The sequence below is a fragment of the Herpailurus yagouaroundi genome, unplaced genomic scaffold (assembly GCF_014898765.1).
Source record: "Herpailurus yagouaroundi ecotype Mexico unplaced genomic scaffold, PumYag 199, whole genome shotgun sequence".
In the NCBI taxonomy this organism is placed as follows: Eukaryota; Metazoa; Chordata; class Mammalia; order Carnivora; family Felidae; genus Herpailurus; species Herpailurus yagouaroundi.
The window spans coordinates 22,623,054-22,640,880 of NW_024412430.1; the positions used below are offsets into that span (position 1 = coordinate 22,623,054).

The following is a 17,827-nucleotide window of genomic DNA, read 5'->3' on the forward strand; positions in this document are numbered from 1 at the left end:
ATGTGAGGCAAATCTGGTAAGTGACAGTGCTGTGCCAGGATACTTTCAACGTGCATTTCTCTTGTCATGAATGAAACTAAGCATCTCTTCATGTTTATGTCATTTCATTTTTTCTCTGGTGGGCTGGTTACCAGGGCATTTCCCTCACTTCTCCTTTTTCTGCAGGGGCTTTTAGGAGGTCTCTGTCCACTGGCCCTATATCTGTGATATAAGTTGCAAAAGCTTTCTCCTAGTTTGCCATTTGTCTTTTAATTTTGCATTTTTAAAACACCTGTAGTCGCTTTATTAATCTTTTCTTTTAGTGCTTCTGATTTTTGAGTCACAAGGGGATTTTTTTTTTCCCCCTGCTCCTAGGGTATACTAGTTCTTCATTTTTCACATTTAGGTCTTTGATGTATTTAAAATTTTTTCTAGCATATAAGAAAAAGATCCAATTTTATTTTATTTTTTTAAAATTGGGGAGGAGGCGCCTCAGTGGCTCAGGAGGTTGTATGTCTGACTTCGGCTGTCAGATGTGCTAACAGCTCGGAGCCTGGAGCCTGCTTCAGATTCTGTGTCTCCCTCTCTCTCTGCCCCTCCCCTGCTTGTACTCTGTCTCTTTCTCTCTCAAAAATAAGTAAATATTAAAAAAATTTTTTTAAACAAAAACAATTAAGCAAATGTAATTTGGAAATCATTTAATTAGACTGCACATTACTTCCCTAAAAATTTTAAGAATTGTTGTTCTTCAAAATGATTAAGAACTCCTTATAAAAACTATGCCATTTTTTGCTGTATACCCAGCATTAGTCATTGGAACCACTGACACATAGATAAAAGCATAACCTGGGTAGTGAAAATGGATTTGTGATAAACACCCCAGAATTATCAAATAGCCCCTGGGGTCCTGGCTGAGCCCAACAATACAACAACGTGAAACTAACTCTTTAATACCAGAATTGATCTCCTAACTTCCAGCTTATTTTTGCCAAGTTATCAAAGACAACAACCAACTCATCTGCCAAACCTAGCGATAATGAATGACCCTTGAGCAACACAAAGTTCTTCTCACAGAAGTGAGATGATTCTTCACAAGATGATTTCCCTCAAATAATTCTATCAACTAAGTTAACGTCTTTTCTAAGGCTCATTTTCCTTTCTGACAGACATCCTGAAGGAATGTCCTCAAATTTCAAAGCTATCATTTAAGAGAGGCTCTAATAGCATTTGTCATTTTGTGTGCATTCCTTTGTACCTTCATGAAATGAAACACTTGTCCAGAGAACAGGGGTCAATGTTAGACACGAAGAAAACCAGGCTGAAAATAAAGGGCAGAATTTCAACAAGTGTGTAAGTAGTTCATATAAACAGTTGGCCTGACTTCCACATACCACTGACATTTCTTTTTGTTGAACACTCAGTATCTTCAACAAGAGCACCAGCAAGTTTGAGATAAAAAATGTGAGGATAGCTTTGATCATAAAGATCCATCCACTAGATACGACAGTCAAGGCCAAGACTCATATTAATAGATTCATTATGTCTTTAAATGTGGCCACAAAGACTAAAGTTGTGGGCTGAGTTAGGAAACACGAGACTGCAAGTACCATGAACACTCGTGATAATAAATGGAAACTCATTTGACCCTCAAATTCAATACTTTTACACCAGCTCTTTTTGACATACAGAACTCAAATTGTGGAAACGAATGAATTTGCCTTTTTGTTTCCTTAAAACAATTTTTTAGGAAAATAAAAGTTTTTTGGGAAATTCTCTCACCTGTCCCCCTGATGTTCCTTTACACTTTTTGCTAAAATTCACTTATATTCTATCTTCAACCATGTTATATACTCTCTGGTACTTGAAAAGGAAGAGCACCAAAACTTTTTTAAAAATGTGAAATTTGGGGCGCCTGGGTGGCGCAGTCGGTTAAGCGTCCGACTTCAGCCAGGTCACGATCTCGCGGTCCGTGAGTTCGAGCCCCGCGTCGGGCTCTGGGCTGATGGCTCAGAGCCTGGAGCCTGTTTCCGATTCTGTGTCTCCCTCTCTCTCTCTGCCCCTCCCCTGTTCATGCTCTGTCTCTCTCTGTCCCAAAAATAAATAAACGTTAAAAAAAAAAATTAAAAAAAAAATGTGAAATTTAACTAAGTTACATAAAGCTCAATACTACTTGGACCATTTATGGCTTGTACATCTATTTTTCCTCAGGAACATTCTTCCAGAACAAATCTGCAATGCTGAAGAAGATGGCGATTCAACCCTGGAACACCTTCATCTTGAAAACAATTATATTAAAACAAGAGAAATATCATCCTATGCATTTTCATGCATAAGATCATATTCAAGTATAGTTCTTAAACCACAAAATATCACATAATTCCAAGTTTTTGTTCATCACTTACAAACCATACTCCTGTATTTGTTGTAGTAGCATCTGTCATCAATAAGTGAGACCCAGCCCACAGAGAAACAACCAAAACACACCCTGAGTTTAGTTTTCCAGCAGTCTTAGTGAAAGTGCAGCTTCACACTCTAGAAAAAAGCCCCCTCCTGCAACTTTCCTCAAGAGAACAGGATCTTACTCGCTGCTGAGTTAGACTGGGAAAATCTGGAGCAAAATAAGAATGTCCTTTACAACCGACCTGAGTATTGCTTTAGGCTAGGCTCTAAGTCCCTTTAAAAAATACATGTGTTATGGTTCGAGACCAAGAAGTGCATGGCAGGAAAAAAAAAAAAAATAGGTGGAACTTACAAATTAATGTTCTGTTTATTATCCTACTGTTAAAATAATTTAGTATTTTCTATAAGATCCTATGCTACAATTATTGGTATAAATATACTTAGTGATTGGGTTTGCTTAGTTCCTTTTTTAATCACATGTGTAAAATTAAAACACTCCTGTCATGTTACTTTCCTGGTTTTGAGGACTGTAGTATTGTTATATACTGCTTATTAACATTAGAGGAAGCTGGGAGAAGGGCGTATGTGAGTTCTACACTATTTTTGAAACTTTACTACATAATCTAAAATTTCTGTGTCAGTTTAAAAAATTAAACAATATTTTAAGATCACCCTCATTATTCTTTATTCAAGATCAAAAGATTTTATGGAAAGTAGTGGACTTTGCTTAAAATATGTTCATTGTCCTTGACTATACCTTATAAATATAAACCCTAAGGCATGCATTTTTGAAAATTTTTGCTCCAATGTTACTGTTAGCAACTACCTTCTTTCAATGTGCTCAAAAGTATACTTTTATTCAGTTCAATTTAACATAAAGCTATTAGTATTTACTATGTACTAGAACCTGCCAAAACCATATGGTATTAAAATTTTTATTATGTAATGATCTTTTGTCTGTTATTTCTGGAACAATTTATAAAGGACACATACAGAAACTGTGCTGACTTCTTTCGCTGCTCTCAGCTTTGTGTCTAGGAACTCATATTCAGGTTACTCTAACTTTTCAAACTTCAGTGACCTAATCTTTCAATAGTGGTTTTGCCACCTGGGGGAGCTTCTGGTTCCACTTAGAGGGCTGTCATGAGAACCAGAGAGGAATGAAAACTATCCAGGAAATGTGGTACTCAGGTGAGTGTACTTACTACCTACCTTTTATATAAAATTGACAGCCACCAGCATATTCACCAAAGCTATTTCCTAACTTTCTCAGATATGAGTTTGATATATCCTATTCAAGACAATTTTATTTCCTTCTTAAAAAAAAATTATTAAGTAATCTTCACAACCAATGTGGGGCTCGAACTTACAACCCCGAGATCAAGAGTCACAGGCTCCACCCACTGCCAGCCAGGCATCCCAAGCTAATTTTATTTCTGAGCCCTTATTTCTAGGTACCCTCTCATACTAGCTAGGATTTTGAGATTATAACATGAACAAGAATAATAATATGATGAAGACTGTTAGAACCAAGGGCAGAGGCTTAAGCCAGGTGGCTAAGAGCAGAAGCAGAATCTTAGGGAACAAAAAGTTGGGACTTATAAGCAGTTTAGGAAAGTAGGAGCATTACTAATTTAAACTGGCCAAGTTGAATGGAGGAGACAGGTAAAAATAAGAATATACAGTTATTCATTCCTTTGACAAGAACCTTTAAAGCTTCTTGCTGCGTGAACGTAAGTGCACTGAATAACCTGTTGAAGGCAGTCTAGGGAGCAAAGTTTAAGGTGAGTCGGCAGAATGTGCACCCTGGAACAATGCAGATGGACACTGTGCCATTCCTGCACCTATTTCTCACTCTGACTTTACTCTGTGTTCCAGATGCTGTTCTAGAGAACCGGGAATAAACAGAATTGGGCAGGTCTGTACTCTCTGGGAACACACGGTGTGGTTGGGGAGATAAGGTGCAATGAGGTCAGCAGAAAAGGTGGGGCGGTGGCGAAGCACGCTAGGGTCCTCAGCTCCCTCTGCCTGGGCCCGGAAGTGTGCGGGTCCCATGAGTCACAGTGGGATGCTGCTCCTCCCCCCCCCCCCCCGACCCCCCGCCAGCCCTGGAGTGCCACGAGGCCCAGGCACACAGTACGAGCCCACTGTGCAATTGGAACACCTTGACCGAACAGATTCTCTAGGAAGGATGAAAATCAGACTGACTGATGGAAGCTTTACTTTTAAGTTGGAAGACACTTGTAGTTTTGATTTTACAACTTAAAATATAAAATATGTCTAGCAATGAACATGTTCAGCCTTGAAATTTCATCATGTCCTGGATAGGACATTTTAATTCCATTAAAAAAAAAGTGATAAATGTCCTTACAGCAAATGTTCTTCACGATATAATGTTAAAAACAAACAGATGTTCTGCTTGGCTTCAGAAATATGCTGTAATTACTAACACATATGTACACTGAAAAAGTCCTGGCGTAGCTATGATCTAAAAACATTAAAGGTGTATGCACATACATACAAGCAATGCTAACTATATTATTAATTTTGGGATTTGGCTTAAAATTATTACAAAAAGCACTAAAGATATGACATGGCGAAAGACACGTATAGCCTGGGATTGTAAGGAAATAACTACACCAGGAATCAGGACACATGGGTGCCCACCTTGATCTCCAATGATTAAACTGTACACTCATTTCACTTGTCTGGGATCACTTGATTCAATTATGACATAATGTGTCTGGAACAGATGAGTGGATTTCAAGCATGGCTCATCAGGGGTTCATGGCACCCTGGGGTGGAAACGTCCCTGAAGAAGTGCACAGACTCTCCTTCAGACAAGAAGCTTTGCTAACTTCAGAGAGATTAGCTGCTTCCCCTCCACACCCCGCTTCTCTTAGAACCAATGGACAGGCACTACCTGAATCACAAACCAAGTTTTAAGATTCACAAAGAGCATGCATCAAAGTCCCTGGTCCTTCCCTAACCCTCTGCCCAGCTCCCCTACACTCTGAGAACACATGGCTGGAGAGCCTTGGCCTGAGGAAAGATTTCTCAGGTGCCTGGATGCAGCCACGCTCCCCGTGTGCTGGGCAAGGAAGTCTAGCTGGCACAGCTGTTCCTCCACAGCTCCAGCGCAGTGGGGGCAGTGTGGTACTGAGCAGCTCTGCAACAACCAAAGGCCGCTGACCTCTGACCTGAAACACCCCGGAGGGCAGGCAGCTGAGCACGTGTTCTGGAGGGAGCGCAGACAGGCCCACATCCTCTGTCTCCACCACAACCTGTGACTCCCTGGGCAGCAGGCAGGTCAGGATACTGCGACAAGGGTGGGTGGGTGCCATTAGGAAGCACAGCGGGTACGTGGCTGAGCCTGGACTTACTCTGCATCTTCCAACTGAAGTCCAACGAGTGGGAAGTCTGGACACCGGAGTGGGCGCTGGGCACTGGGCACCTGGCGTGGCAGGTGCTGCCAGCAGGGGTGAGCAAGATCCAACCATCTCTCTGCAGGCTTGCACTGCCAGATTACTCCACACATCACTGTAGGAGTCAGCCTCATGGAATATCCTTCCATTTGTTTGTGTTGACTTCAGTTTCTCTCATTAGTGTTTTATAGTTTTTGGAGTACGGGTTTTTTTTACCTTCTTGGTTAAACTTATTCCTATTTTATTTTTGGCACAATTGTAAATGGGATTGTTTTCTTAATTTCTCTTTCTACTGCTTCATTATTAATGTTTAAGAATGCAACCAGTTTCTGTATGTTAATTTTGTATGCTGTGACTTTACTGAAGTTATTTATCAGTTATAGTAGTTTTGTGGTGGAGTCATCATGACTGCTTTCACTAACATGCAAAAAAAAGAAAAACATTTTTTGTGTGTGGTGTATTTATCTGGTTTTGGTATCAGGGTATTACTGGCCTCCTAGAATGTATGTGGAAGCTTTCCTTCCTCTTTTATGTATTTTTTTGGAGGGGGAATAGTTTGAGAAGAATAGGTATTATCTCTTCTTTAAATGTTGGGGCACCTGGGTGGCTCAGTCAGTTAAGTGTCTGACTTGATTTTGGCTCAGGTCATGATCTTGCAGTTTGTGAGTTTAAGCCCTGTGTTGGGCTCTGTGCTGATGGTGTGGCGCCTGCTTGGGATTCTTTCTCTCCTTCTCTCTCTGCCCCTCCCCAGCTCTCTCTCTCAAAATAAACAAACATTTAAAAAAAATTAAAAATAAATGTTTGGTAGAATTCCCCCGTGAAGCTATCTGGTCCTGGACTTTTATTTATAGCTGGGAGTTCACGGATTACTGATTCAATGCCATTGCTAGTAACTGGTCTGTTCAAATTTTCTATTTCTTCCTGATTGAGTTTTGGGAGGTTATATGGCTTTTATCCATTTCTTCTGGGTTGTCCAATTTTTTGGCATATAATTTTTTATAATATTCTCTTATAATCCTTTGTGTTTCTGTGGTGTTGGTTGTTATTTCTCCTCCTTCATTTCTGATTTTGAGTCCTATCTCCTTTTTTCTTGATGAGTCTGCCAAAAGGTTTATTAATTTTGTTTGCCTGTTCAAAGAACCAACTTCTGGTTTCATTGATCTGTTCTATTGCTTTTTAGTTTCTATATCATTTATTTCTGCTCTGATCTTTATTATTTCCTTCCTTCTGCTGGCTTTGGATTTTCTTTGTTGTTCTTTTTCTAGCTCCTTACACTTCAGTGTAAGGTTAGGTTGTTTGAGATTTTTCTTGCTTCTTGAGGTAGGCTTGTATTTAGAACAGCTTTTGCCACATCCCAAAGATTTTGGACCTTTGTGTTTTCATTTTCATTTGTCTCCATGTATTTTTTAACTTCCTCTTTGATTTCTTGCTTGACCTGTTTGTTGGTTAGCAGCATGTTATTTAGCTTCCACGTATTTGTGCTCTTTCCAGATTTTTTCTTGTGATTCGTCTATTCTGGAGAATGTTCCATGTGCACTTGAAAACAATGTGTATTGTACTGGTTTTGGATGGACTGTTCTGAATATATCTGTTAGATCCATCTAGTCCAATGTGTCATTCAAAGCAATTGTTTCTTTGCTGATTTTTGGTCTGGATGATCTGTCCATTGATGTAAGTGGGGTGTTAAAATTCCCTACTGTTATTAGGAAATTATATACTGATATCTGTGACGAACAGAGATTAAAAAAATCCTCAAAATATTAGCAAAGTAAATCCAACAATACACGAAAAAAAATAATTCATCATAATCAAGAGGGATTTAATCCAGGGATGCAAGGGTGGTTCAACATTTCAAAGCAATCAATATATGTCATGTAAAGAAGAGAAAGGATAAGAACCCTATGATCCTCTCAACAGATGCAGAAAAAGCATTTGACAAAGTACAACATTTATTCATGATAAAACCCCTCAACAAATTAGGTTTAGAAAGAACATACCTCAATATAATAAAGGCCTTATATGAAAAACCCACAGCCAATATCACACTCAATAGGGAAAAATTGAAAGCCTTCCCTCTAAGGTTGGGAATAAGACAAGGATGTTCACTGTCACTACTTTTATTCAACATAGTATTGGAAGTCCTTGCCACAGCAATCAGACAAGAAAAAGGAATAAAAGGCATCTAAATTGGTAAGGAAGAAGTAAAAATTTCACTATTTTTAGATGTCATGTAACTATATATAGAAAACCCTAAAGACTCCACCACAAAACTACTATAACTGATAAATAACTTCAGTAAAGTCACAGTATACAAAATTAATATACAGAAACTGGTTGCATTCTTAAACATTAATAATGAAGCAGTAGAAAGAGAAATTAAGAAAACAATTCCATTTACAATTGTACCAAAAATAAAATATCTAGGAATAAATTTAACCAAGAAGGTAAAAAAACCTGTACTCCAAAAACTATAAAACACTAACGAGACAAACTGAAGTCAACACAAACAAATGGAAGGATATTCCATGTCAATGGCTTGGAAGAACTAATACTGTCAAAGCAGTCTACAGATTCAATGTAATCTCTATCAAAACATCAATAACATTTTTTCATAGAACTAGAATAATCCTAAAATTTGTATGGAACCACAAAAGATCCTGAACAGTCAAAGTAATCTTGAGAAAGAACAAAGCTGGTGGTATTACAATTCCAGATTTGAAGATCTACAACAAAGCTGTAGTACTCCAAACAGTATGGTACTGGCACAAAAAGAGACATATTGATCAAAAGAACAGAATATAGAGCCCAGAAATAAATCCAACCTTATATGATCAATTAATAAACAACAAAAGAGACAATATACAACAGGGAAATGAGAATCTCTTCAACAAATGGTGTTGAGAAAACTGAACAGCCACATAAAAAAGAATGAAACTGGACTACTTTCTTATATCTAATATGCAAAATAAACACAAAATAGATTAAAAACCTAAATGTGAGACCTGAAACCATAAAACTCCTAGAAGAAAACATAGGCAGTAATTTCTTTGACATCAATTGTAGAAACATTTTTCTAGATATGTCTCCTTTAGCAAGGGAAACAAAGGCAAAATCAAACTATTGGGACTATGTCAAAATGAAAGCTTTTGCACAGTGTAGGAAACCATCAACAAAGCAAAAGGGCAAACCACTGAATGGCAGAAAACATCTGCAAATGATACATATGATAAGGGATTGATATCCAAAATATATAAAAGACAATGCAATACCAAAAAAATAAATAATCTGATTATAATGGGCAGAGGATCTGAATAGATTATCTTTTCAAAGAAGACATACAGATGGCCAACAGATACATGAAAAGATGCTCAACATCACTAATTATCAGGGAAATACAAATCAAAACCACAAAAAGATATCACCTCATACCTGTCAGAATGGTTAGAATCAATAAAGACAAGAAATAACAAGTGTTGGGTGAGAATGTAGAGAAAAAGGAGCCCCCAAGCACTATTGGTGGGAATGTACATTGGTGTAGCCACTGGTGGGAAACAATGTAATACAGAGGTACCCAAAATAAAACCAAAACCAAAACCAAAAAAACCTGAGAAATACCATATGATCCAGTAATTCCACTACTAGGTATTTACCCAAAGAAAATGAGAACACTAATTTGAAAAGATATATGCATCCCTATCTTTACTGCAGCATTATTTACAATAGCCACAAGATGGAAGCAGCCCAGGTGTCCATCAACTGACGAATGGATGAAGAAGATGTGGTGTATATATATATTCAATGGAGTATTACTCAGCCAAAGAAAGAATGAAATCCTGCCATTTGCAACAACACAGACAGACCTACAGCGTGTAATGCTAGGTGAAATAGGTCAGAAAAATATACAAACAGACAAAGAAAGAAAAAAAGAGACAAAAAAACAGACTCTGAAACACAGAGAACAAAGTGGTGGTTGCCAGAGGGGAGGTGCGGGGAGGATGGGTGAAATAGGCAAAGGGGATTAAGAATACATTGATCGTGATGAGCAATGAATAATGTATTGAATGTTGAACCATTACATTGTACATTTGAAACCAATATAATACTGCATATTAATTATACTTTAATTTAAAAAAACATGAAAAAAAACTACCCACAGCGCTAACTGAAATCTGCCTTTGCACAGTGCCCTCTGGTCCACCTGGACACCTCCAAGAGAAGTGAGGTCAGGGTGATTAGCCCGCTCGCACATAAAAATGTGATTATTCCAATAACAATTCAGTAGTATGTAGCATAAACCTTTAAATTCATTGAGAAATGTTAATAAATCATAATGCTTAAGATAACTTGAGATTTGGTAACTATGTGAAGATTTAAGCCACAGATGTATATAGCACAGGGTATATAGCTAAAGGATAAAACCCCAAAGATTTACTGGTGGCATATACTGCATTCAGTGTAGTATTGTGTGCTGCTGTAGGGAAATATGATTTGCCTGAATTGGCAAATTTATTTTATTTTTAAAAAAAATGTTTATTTGGGGCGCCTGGGTGGCGCAGTCGGTTAAGCGTCCGACTTCAGCCAGGTCACGATCTCGCGGTCCGTGAGTTCGAGCCCCGCGTCGGGCTCTGGGCTGATGGCTCGGAGCCTGGAGCCTGTTTCCGATTCTGTGTCTCCCTTTCTCTCTGCCCCTCCCCCGTTCATGCTCTGTCTCTCTCTGTCCCAAAAATAAATAAACGTTGAAAAAAAAAATTAAAAAAAAAAATTAAAAAAAATAAAAAAATGTTTATTTTTGGGGGTGGGGGGACAGAGAGAGACAGACAGACAAAGAGACAGAGAGAATGAGAGAGGGAATCCCAAGCAGGCTCTATGCTGCCAGCATGGAGCTCGATGTGCGGCTCAATCCCATGACCCTGGGATTGTGACTTGAGCTGAAATTAAGAGTTGGATGCTCGACCAACTGAGCCACTCAGGTGCCCCTGAACTGACAAATTTCAATTAAAAAAAAATTTTTTTTTCAACGTTTATTTATTTTTGGGACAGAGAGAGACAGAGCATGAACGGGGGAGGGGCAGAGAGAGAGGGAGACACAGAATCGGAAACAGGCTCCAGGCTCTGAGCCATCAGCCCAGAGCCTGACGCGGGGCTTGAACTCACGGACTGCGAGATCGTGACCTGGCTGAAGTCGGACGCTCAACCGACTGCGCCACCCAGGCGCCCCGACAAATTTCAATTTAGATCAGGGGTAACAAAGAAAGCCTGTGGTAGAATATGGGTGGTAAATGGTACCAAATTCAGAGGAGGAAAGAGGATTAGGCTTGAGGGGCCCTGATACAGGATGTGAGTCGGCCAAGCGGGAGGGGATCAGTGCAGGTGGGAAAAGCTCAGCGGGAGACCAGACTTACATGAGGAGCAGTGAGGTGTCGGGAAGGGATGTGAGCCAGCACCGCAGGGGCTGTTGCAGCCAGTACAGGTGACAGGAGGAAAACTGTGACAAAGCCTCATCCAGGACACAATGAGAAGGGAGCCAAAGAGAACTGCTTATGCCTCAGGGATGCTGCTGACAGGCTGACAAAGAAGGGACAGTTTGGGCAAGAATATGCTGAATTTGGGGTCATGAAAGACTTCGGGCAGGAGGACAGGGGGAGTGGGAAGGCAAGGAGTCCATAGGCAAGGACAATTCTGAGGGGTATGAGAGGAGGGCAGGAGAGCTGAACCCTAGTGAGTGCAGCTCCCAATGTCGAGGGAGCAAAGGAGCCAAGTCCATGGCCAGTCTCCATCCAAGCTGAGCTGTGTGGTCTGGCCACACAGAGCTTCTGGGGCACAAGACAAGATGCACCCAGGAGCCTGGCTCTGCGCAAAGCGCCCCCCTCACCTGGCCCTGAGGATACATGGCACCACCCTGGTGACAGATGTGGTACTGTGACTTAGGTGTGCACTGATTATTTATTGCATATGAGGTGCTGCACCGCTGATGGACAGAGCGCATATCGTGTTTCTCTAGTAAGACTGCAAAACCAGAAGAACAGCGAGACAGGTCATTTCTTAGATCCTTGCATCCTGTGCAGAAAGTTGGTGCTAAACTGACTGCAGACCCCAGGTCTACACCAATCAGCTCATGAGCTCTCCAAAGTTGATACTGATACTACTCCTAAACAAAACAGAAAGGAATCTGCAAAACTTAAGGACTTTTTTTTTTTAAATAGGTTTCACGCTGAGCGTGGAGCATAACAAAGGGCTTGAACTCATGACCCAGAGATCAAGACCTGAGCTGAGGTCAAGAGTCGGAAACTTAATCAACTGAGCCCCCCAGGTGCACCCAAATTTAAGGACTTTTAAAGGAAAAATGAGAAACTGAAATGAAAAAAATTTATATAGGGTCCTAAAATTAATAAGGAATAATTTATATCATTAACATTTTCTGACACAGACATGAGAAAACAGAGTATTTTATAAACAACCAAGTCATGCTTTGACAACTGGTAATACTTAGTAACCAACTGATTGTTCTGCATAATAACAACATTGACTATGTTTTCTAAAGCCATCATTTAAACATACCATGAATTACTAGGTTCATGGACGCCGACATACAACGAGGAGCTACTCAAATTCTGCTGTTTCAGTGAAACCTCAAAGGGCGGTTAAAACCCTTTATGACATCTATTCCACCTCCTCCTTTATTTAGAAAACAGAAAGTTTCCTCAAAGGAGATGTACTTACAGACTGAAGATGACTGAACTATTTTTCTGTCCACAGTTGAAAGTAATTCAGATCCTCAGTCAACTTAAAATTCAAAAATATTAAAAGTACCCATGAAAACAGAAGTTTCTGGCCACCTCTAAACTATACAAGATGACTCCAGGGCGTGCAAACCCAGAAGTCTACTCTACCATGAGGTCTGTTCCTTGTAGTTGAAAATCCAGAACAAGTACTGTGGTTCTGACCTGGAGTCCTTATGAGCTGTGGACTTGATCCTGTTACTCAGACTCTGATTTCCAGTCTCCTCACCCATGAAATTGCGGGGAACAACATCTACTTCCCAAAGCTGCTGGGAAGGTTAAATGAGGTGCCATCCATTGCCACGCTAGGCGCAGGTTAGACATCAGAGAAGCTGAGCATCCGTTCCTTCACTGGTAGGTGTCATGAGACCAGCAGGCACAGAGGTTCAGTGACTTGCTCAAGGCTGCCTGGCCTCTTAATATAGCAGACATTAATTATTCAAGGTAACCGATTCCTTAGATTGTGAAATATAGTGGGAAAAGGAGTGGGCATCTTACTCTGGGCAAGGGGTCAGCAAATGCTCTGTTGAGGGCTAGGCTCCAGAGGGACGCTGGGAGCCTCTGCTCACACCCATCATACAGAACAGCATCATACAGACACCAGCATAGGGTGTGCTCAGCTGGAGTCTCCATAAACACACAGCGAGTGTTGGACTCTGCACAGAGTCCAAACTACTTCTCATCACAGATGGAGTAATTTAGAAAATGACTTGAAAAAAATCCTGATTATAAGAAGAGTTAAGCCTGACTTATAAATGTAACTCACTGTGATTACTTATAACACCTGAAATGAGGAAAAACCTATTTAAAATAGCCAGCCAAACTGTAAGAGTATGTGATCAATAAACCTGTCCAGCAGTTAAGATTCTGACCTCAGAGATGACCCAGGAGTGGGTCTGTAAGGACAGAGTAAGAGTCTGCCTGCAAGCCTTGGCCTTCCCATCCCTCAGCTGGGTGCAGAGGCCCTGGGCAGATGGTTCTTCTGGGGAGTGAATTTCATGACTGTCCCTGTGAATAACAGCCCCGACGGAACCTGATCCAACAGACCCTCTGTAGAGGATCTTCAGAGGAACTGGGGTCTATAGTCAACAGGGCAGGCGTGTGTGAGCACACACGTGAGCTCACGTGCCTGAATGCTTCAGCACATTCTTACATGTTACTCACATGTCTCTGCCTTGACATGTCAAACAGCAAGAGTGGAGGCTGTAAACCACGGTGGAATCTGGTTCTGTCACACACTGTTATTTGCAAAGAAGTGAATGTTTCTAACTCTGTAAATAGGCCTTAGTGATTACACAACTGAAAAATAAAGGCATGAGTATTTCTTCTTTGAAGTCGCATTTTCTCTCTCTACATGAAAATGGATACAATCAAAACTTTGAGTTGAGCATATTTTTTCCTTTACACAAAATGTGAAGAATGTGAATCCACACAAGGGAAAGCAGACTGTATTAAAAATAACATGTGATTGCACTGAACACGTATTAGTTTGGAACACAAAAGGAATGCATCATGCTATTGAAATGTCATGGTGTGTTTCTAAGTAACAGAGTCTCTGTGGTCAAATAAACTTACATTAAACTATCAACTGATAGAAGCAAATCTTTTCAGAAGTTGGAATGTGCTAAAGGTTGATTTGTTTTCCATAAGTTGAGAATTATGTTCACAATTACCAAATTTATAATGTCTGAAATACTAATTCTAGGGAAATAGTTCTTAATTATTTGAAGGATGGACCCCTGAGAGGATATAATGGGCCTCTGTGTAGAAAAACACTCATCTACTAACACTTTACATGTATCAAGAGATTCATACAGCCTTCCCCACTCCTCCAGGGATTCACAACCCCTGGTTAAGAAACCCTAGGGTAACAGCTTAATTAACTTAAAGCTTTACATGTAAATATTTCAGTAGAGGTAAGGACAAATCAGTTAAAATTAAGACAAAACACGTTCCCCTCCCCCCCCCAATTATTTAGCAATATTTTTAAAAGCCACAGAAAAGTTGAAAGTATACAGTGAAGATCTCCACATGCTTCACCTACATTCACCAATTGTCATTTTGTCTGGTCATTTCATCTCTTCCCCCCTCCTGTGTCCACATTTGTCCAGCTGGACCATCCATGTGCAGGCTGCAAGTGTCACAGCACTGTCACCGGGACTTGAGGAGGGGACTCCTGAGAACATGGACAGGCCTGACGAGCCCGTGGCACGACAATCACATGTGCTCACATCACCAAACCCAGGAAATGTAACTGACTCAGTACTGTCTCCCATACAGCCCATATTCGGATTTCCCCATGTTCAGACATTTTGGCATGTCCCGACAATGCCCTAAGAGGCAGTGTGTCTGAATTAGAGTTTACACGCAGACTTCTTCAGTCTCAGAAAGTTTATTTAAAACTGTTACTTGTACCCATTCCTCAAAGCAAACTGACTTTTGAGGCATTTAAAAATACGTGACACTCACACAATATTATAAACTTACTGTCATAAGTCTTTCAGTTTTCATGAATTCATATCAATTAATTTTAAATGACAGTTTATGTCTCCCGTGAGACCTTAGGAGAGTCTCAATCTTCATTGTTTGGAAGGGCCCCAGACAGCTATCTTGCAAAACGTCCCCTAATTTGCATTTGTCTGATTAGATTTGGTAAAACATGCCTGGCAAGAATCCCATGTAGGTGATGTCACATACTTCCTTTTGCAACATATCAGGAAGCACAAAATGGTGGCTAGCCTATTACTGGTGATGCTGAGACGTTTGGTTCAGGTGGTACATTCTTCCTCTGGTAACTAGCAATCATCTATAAGGTAAGATTTTGGGTCTCTGAATATTTGCCATCCAGTGACCCTCTACTTAGTGGTCTGAGCTTCCAAGTGACTACCTTTGCCTAAATCAGCACACCGGAAGTATCCGCACATGGTAACTCTCCAGCTCTGGTCCCTTCTGGACGGCTCAGCTGGCATTCTTCTACAGGAAAAGCCCTGTCCCTTTTGATTCTCTTTCCTCTGTTATCACAAAAAGGATTTTGCATTTGACATGCTATACTCCACTGCCACCCTTGTTCTTTGTAAGACGCTCACACTGTATCCTCACACTGGCTGCCGCGTTCCGTCCACATCCATGGTGACTTCTGCACACTCTGGTGCTGACTGGTATGAGAGGTTTCTGGCACATCTCGCGCCTCCTCTGGCCCTAACCTATTACTTGTCAGTTCCCCCAGGAGCGTTGGTCCTTCTAGTGGGAAATGGTTCTTAGAAACACAGATCTGGAAGTCAGATGTGTGAGCCTTCAGGTCTTCTCAGTGGAAAGAGCTAGAAAGTTTATTTAAAACAGAACTATTACTTGTACCCATCCTCAAAGCAAACTAACTTTTGAGGCATTATTTAAAAATACATGACACCCACACAATACTATAAACTTACTGTCGTAAGTCTTTCAGTCTTCATAAATTCATATCAATTCATTTTAAATGACAATTTATGTCATTAACTCATTTTTGGAGGGAACCCTCCACTGGGCTGAGGGCAGAAGCTCACCAGCACTGCGGGCAGAGCAGGGAGGGCAGCCTGGAACCAGGGACCAGGAGCCCATGGGAAGGAGGCTGCTGCCACCAGCTCAGCCAATCGCTGCAACCGCACAGGACGCCAGGGCCAGCTTTGTCAGGCTGACTTCTTGGGATATGCTATAAATTTGGACTTTGACATAAAATTTCCTGTTTTTTAAAAATACCATATGCTCCAAACAAAACACATCTGCAGGATGAATACTGTCCACGGGTCATGACCTGCAGTGTAAGTAGTTAGTCACAAACCACAGAGCCCAGTCTGCCCTGAGTGCCTCCCCTACATGACCTCCAGGTTATGCAGGAAGAGCATGCACTGTTTACACTACCGAGTCTGACAGCCCAGAACTTTCCCACAACCGTCCTTGCCAGGCAAGCCCCTCACATGCCTTGGGGCTTCCCCACAACTCCCTCCTGCCCTTCTTCACAGCACGTACACCATCCGGTGGAAGGAGCGATGGGCCATGCGAGGGGCTCCACAATCCTCTCGATGGCACTCGGCAGGCACGGAGCCCAAATGCCCTGGGACAGACATTGCACAGCCCGACCGCCTAGTGATTCCTGAGCTTGGGAAGGCGTCTTATGAGGCCACAGACACTCTCTTCCCACCCACTTCATTCCTAATTTGCAGGAGGTGATTCCCAAGGCCCTTCTGGTTCTTTTGTGTTGGGACAGTGACCCCTGCTCTCCATTTCCAAACTAGGAGGAGACTAGGGGAAGGGGCCTTACAAATCAGATGCAAGTGTGGCTTAAGCAATCCATTTTTATTTTCACCATGGTTGGAATATATTGGGCTATGCAAGACATCTATGAAGGTTTTTTTTGTGTAAATCAGTCTTTCTGTTCATAAAATGCCAGAACCGAGAGGCGCCTGGGTGGCTCAGTCAGTTAAGCTCCAACTTCGGCTCAGGTCACGATCTCTCCATTTGCAAGTTCGACCCCTGCATCAGGCTCTGTGTTGACAGCTCAGAGTCTGGAGCCTGCTTCAGAGTCTGTGTCTCCCTCTCTCTGCCCCTCTCCCGCTCACATTGCCTTTCTCTCTCAAAAACAAATAAACGTTAAAAAAATTTTTAAAGATAACGAACAAAAGTGCAGAAAAACAGGAGGTCCCCTGCATAGGACCCTACAGGACCCCAAGCGGCGGGCTCCCTCCTCACGACGCCGTGGGGCAGAGGAGGCCCACTGCTGTATCTGGAGCTACGGCCAGCAAGGCCATGGAGAGGCTCCGCAGCTCCTTCCCACACGGTGTCTGCGGGCCTCCTTTCAGGTGGGGGAAGCGTCTGCAGGGCCAGGGACATTGGTCCCCGGGACCACTCCCGGGCCTTTGGACGGAAGATGAAAGTGAGGTGCTGGAGGAAGAAAGGGCCCGGCCCGCGGCGGGGACAAGAGGGGGAGGCGCTACTGCACCGTTACACGAGCGGCGCTGCAGGGAGCGCTCCGCTCTCGAGAGGAGGCAGGGCCAGGGCCCACGAGCGGACACGGGTAGAGGGGGTGCGCGCGGCCCGCGGGGAGAAGGGCTGCCACGCGCTGGCGAAGCTCGGCCCGTCCGAGCGGAGGAAACCTCGTGAGTGTGAGTACAGCAGTTCCACACAAAACATGTACACACGAGCTTCACACGACAGGTTCCGGCCACTCCACGTTCTTCGGTGCGCCGCCCTTGAACGTCCCGTGACCTG

At 41.9% G+C, this 17,827-nt stretch overlaps 2 protein-coding genes across 7 annotated transcripts in view; one reads left to right on the forward strand and one right to left on the reverse strand.

Annotated features, from left to right (window-relative positions):
• Positions 1 to 3,328, forward strand: part of ECM2 (extracellular matrix protein 2) — a 33,434-nt gene extending 30,106 nt beyond the window's left edge. For all 4 annotated transcript variants that reach the window (XM_040449607.1, XM_040449606.1, XM_040449609.1 and 1 more), the window contains one exon: positions 2,188 to 3,328. In XM_040449607.1, the coding sequence (XP_040305541.1) occupies positions 2,188 to 2,356 (169 nt within the window). In that variant the 3' untranslated portion in view covers positions 2,357 to 3,328. The remainder of the gene's footprint in view (positions 1 to 2,187) is intronic.
• CENPP (centromere protein P) overlaps positions 1 to 17,827 on the reverse strand; it is a 232,200-nt gene that overhangs the window by 73,214 nt on the left and 141,159 nt on the right. The gene's annotated exons all lie outside the window — the stretch shown is intronic.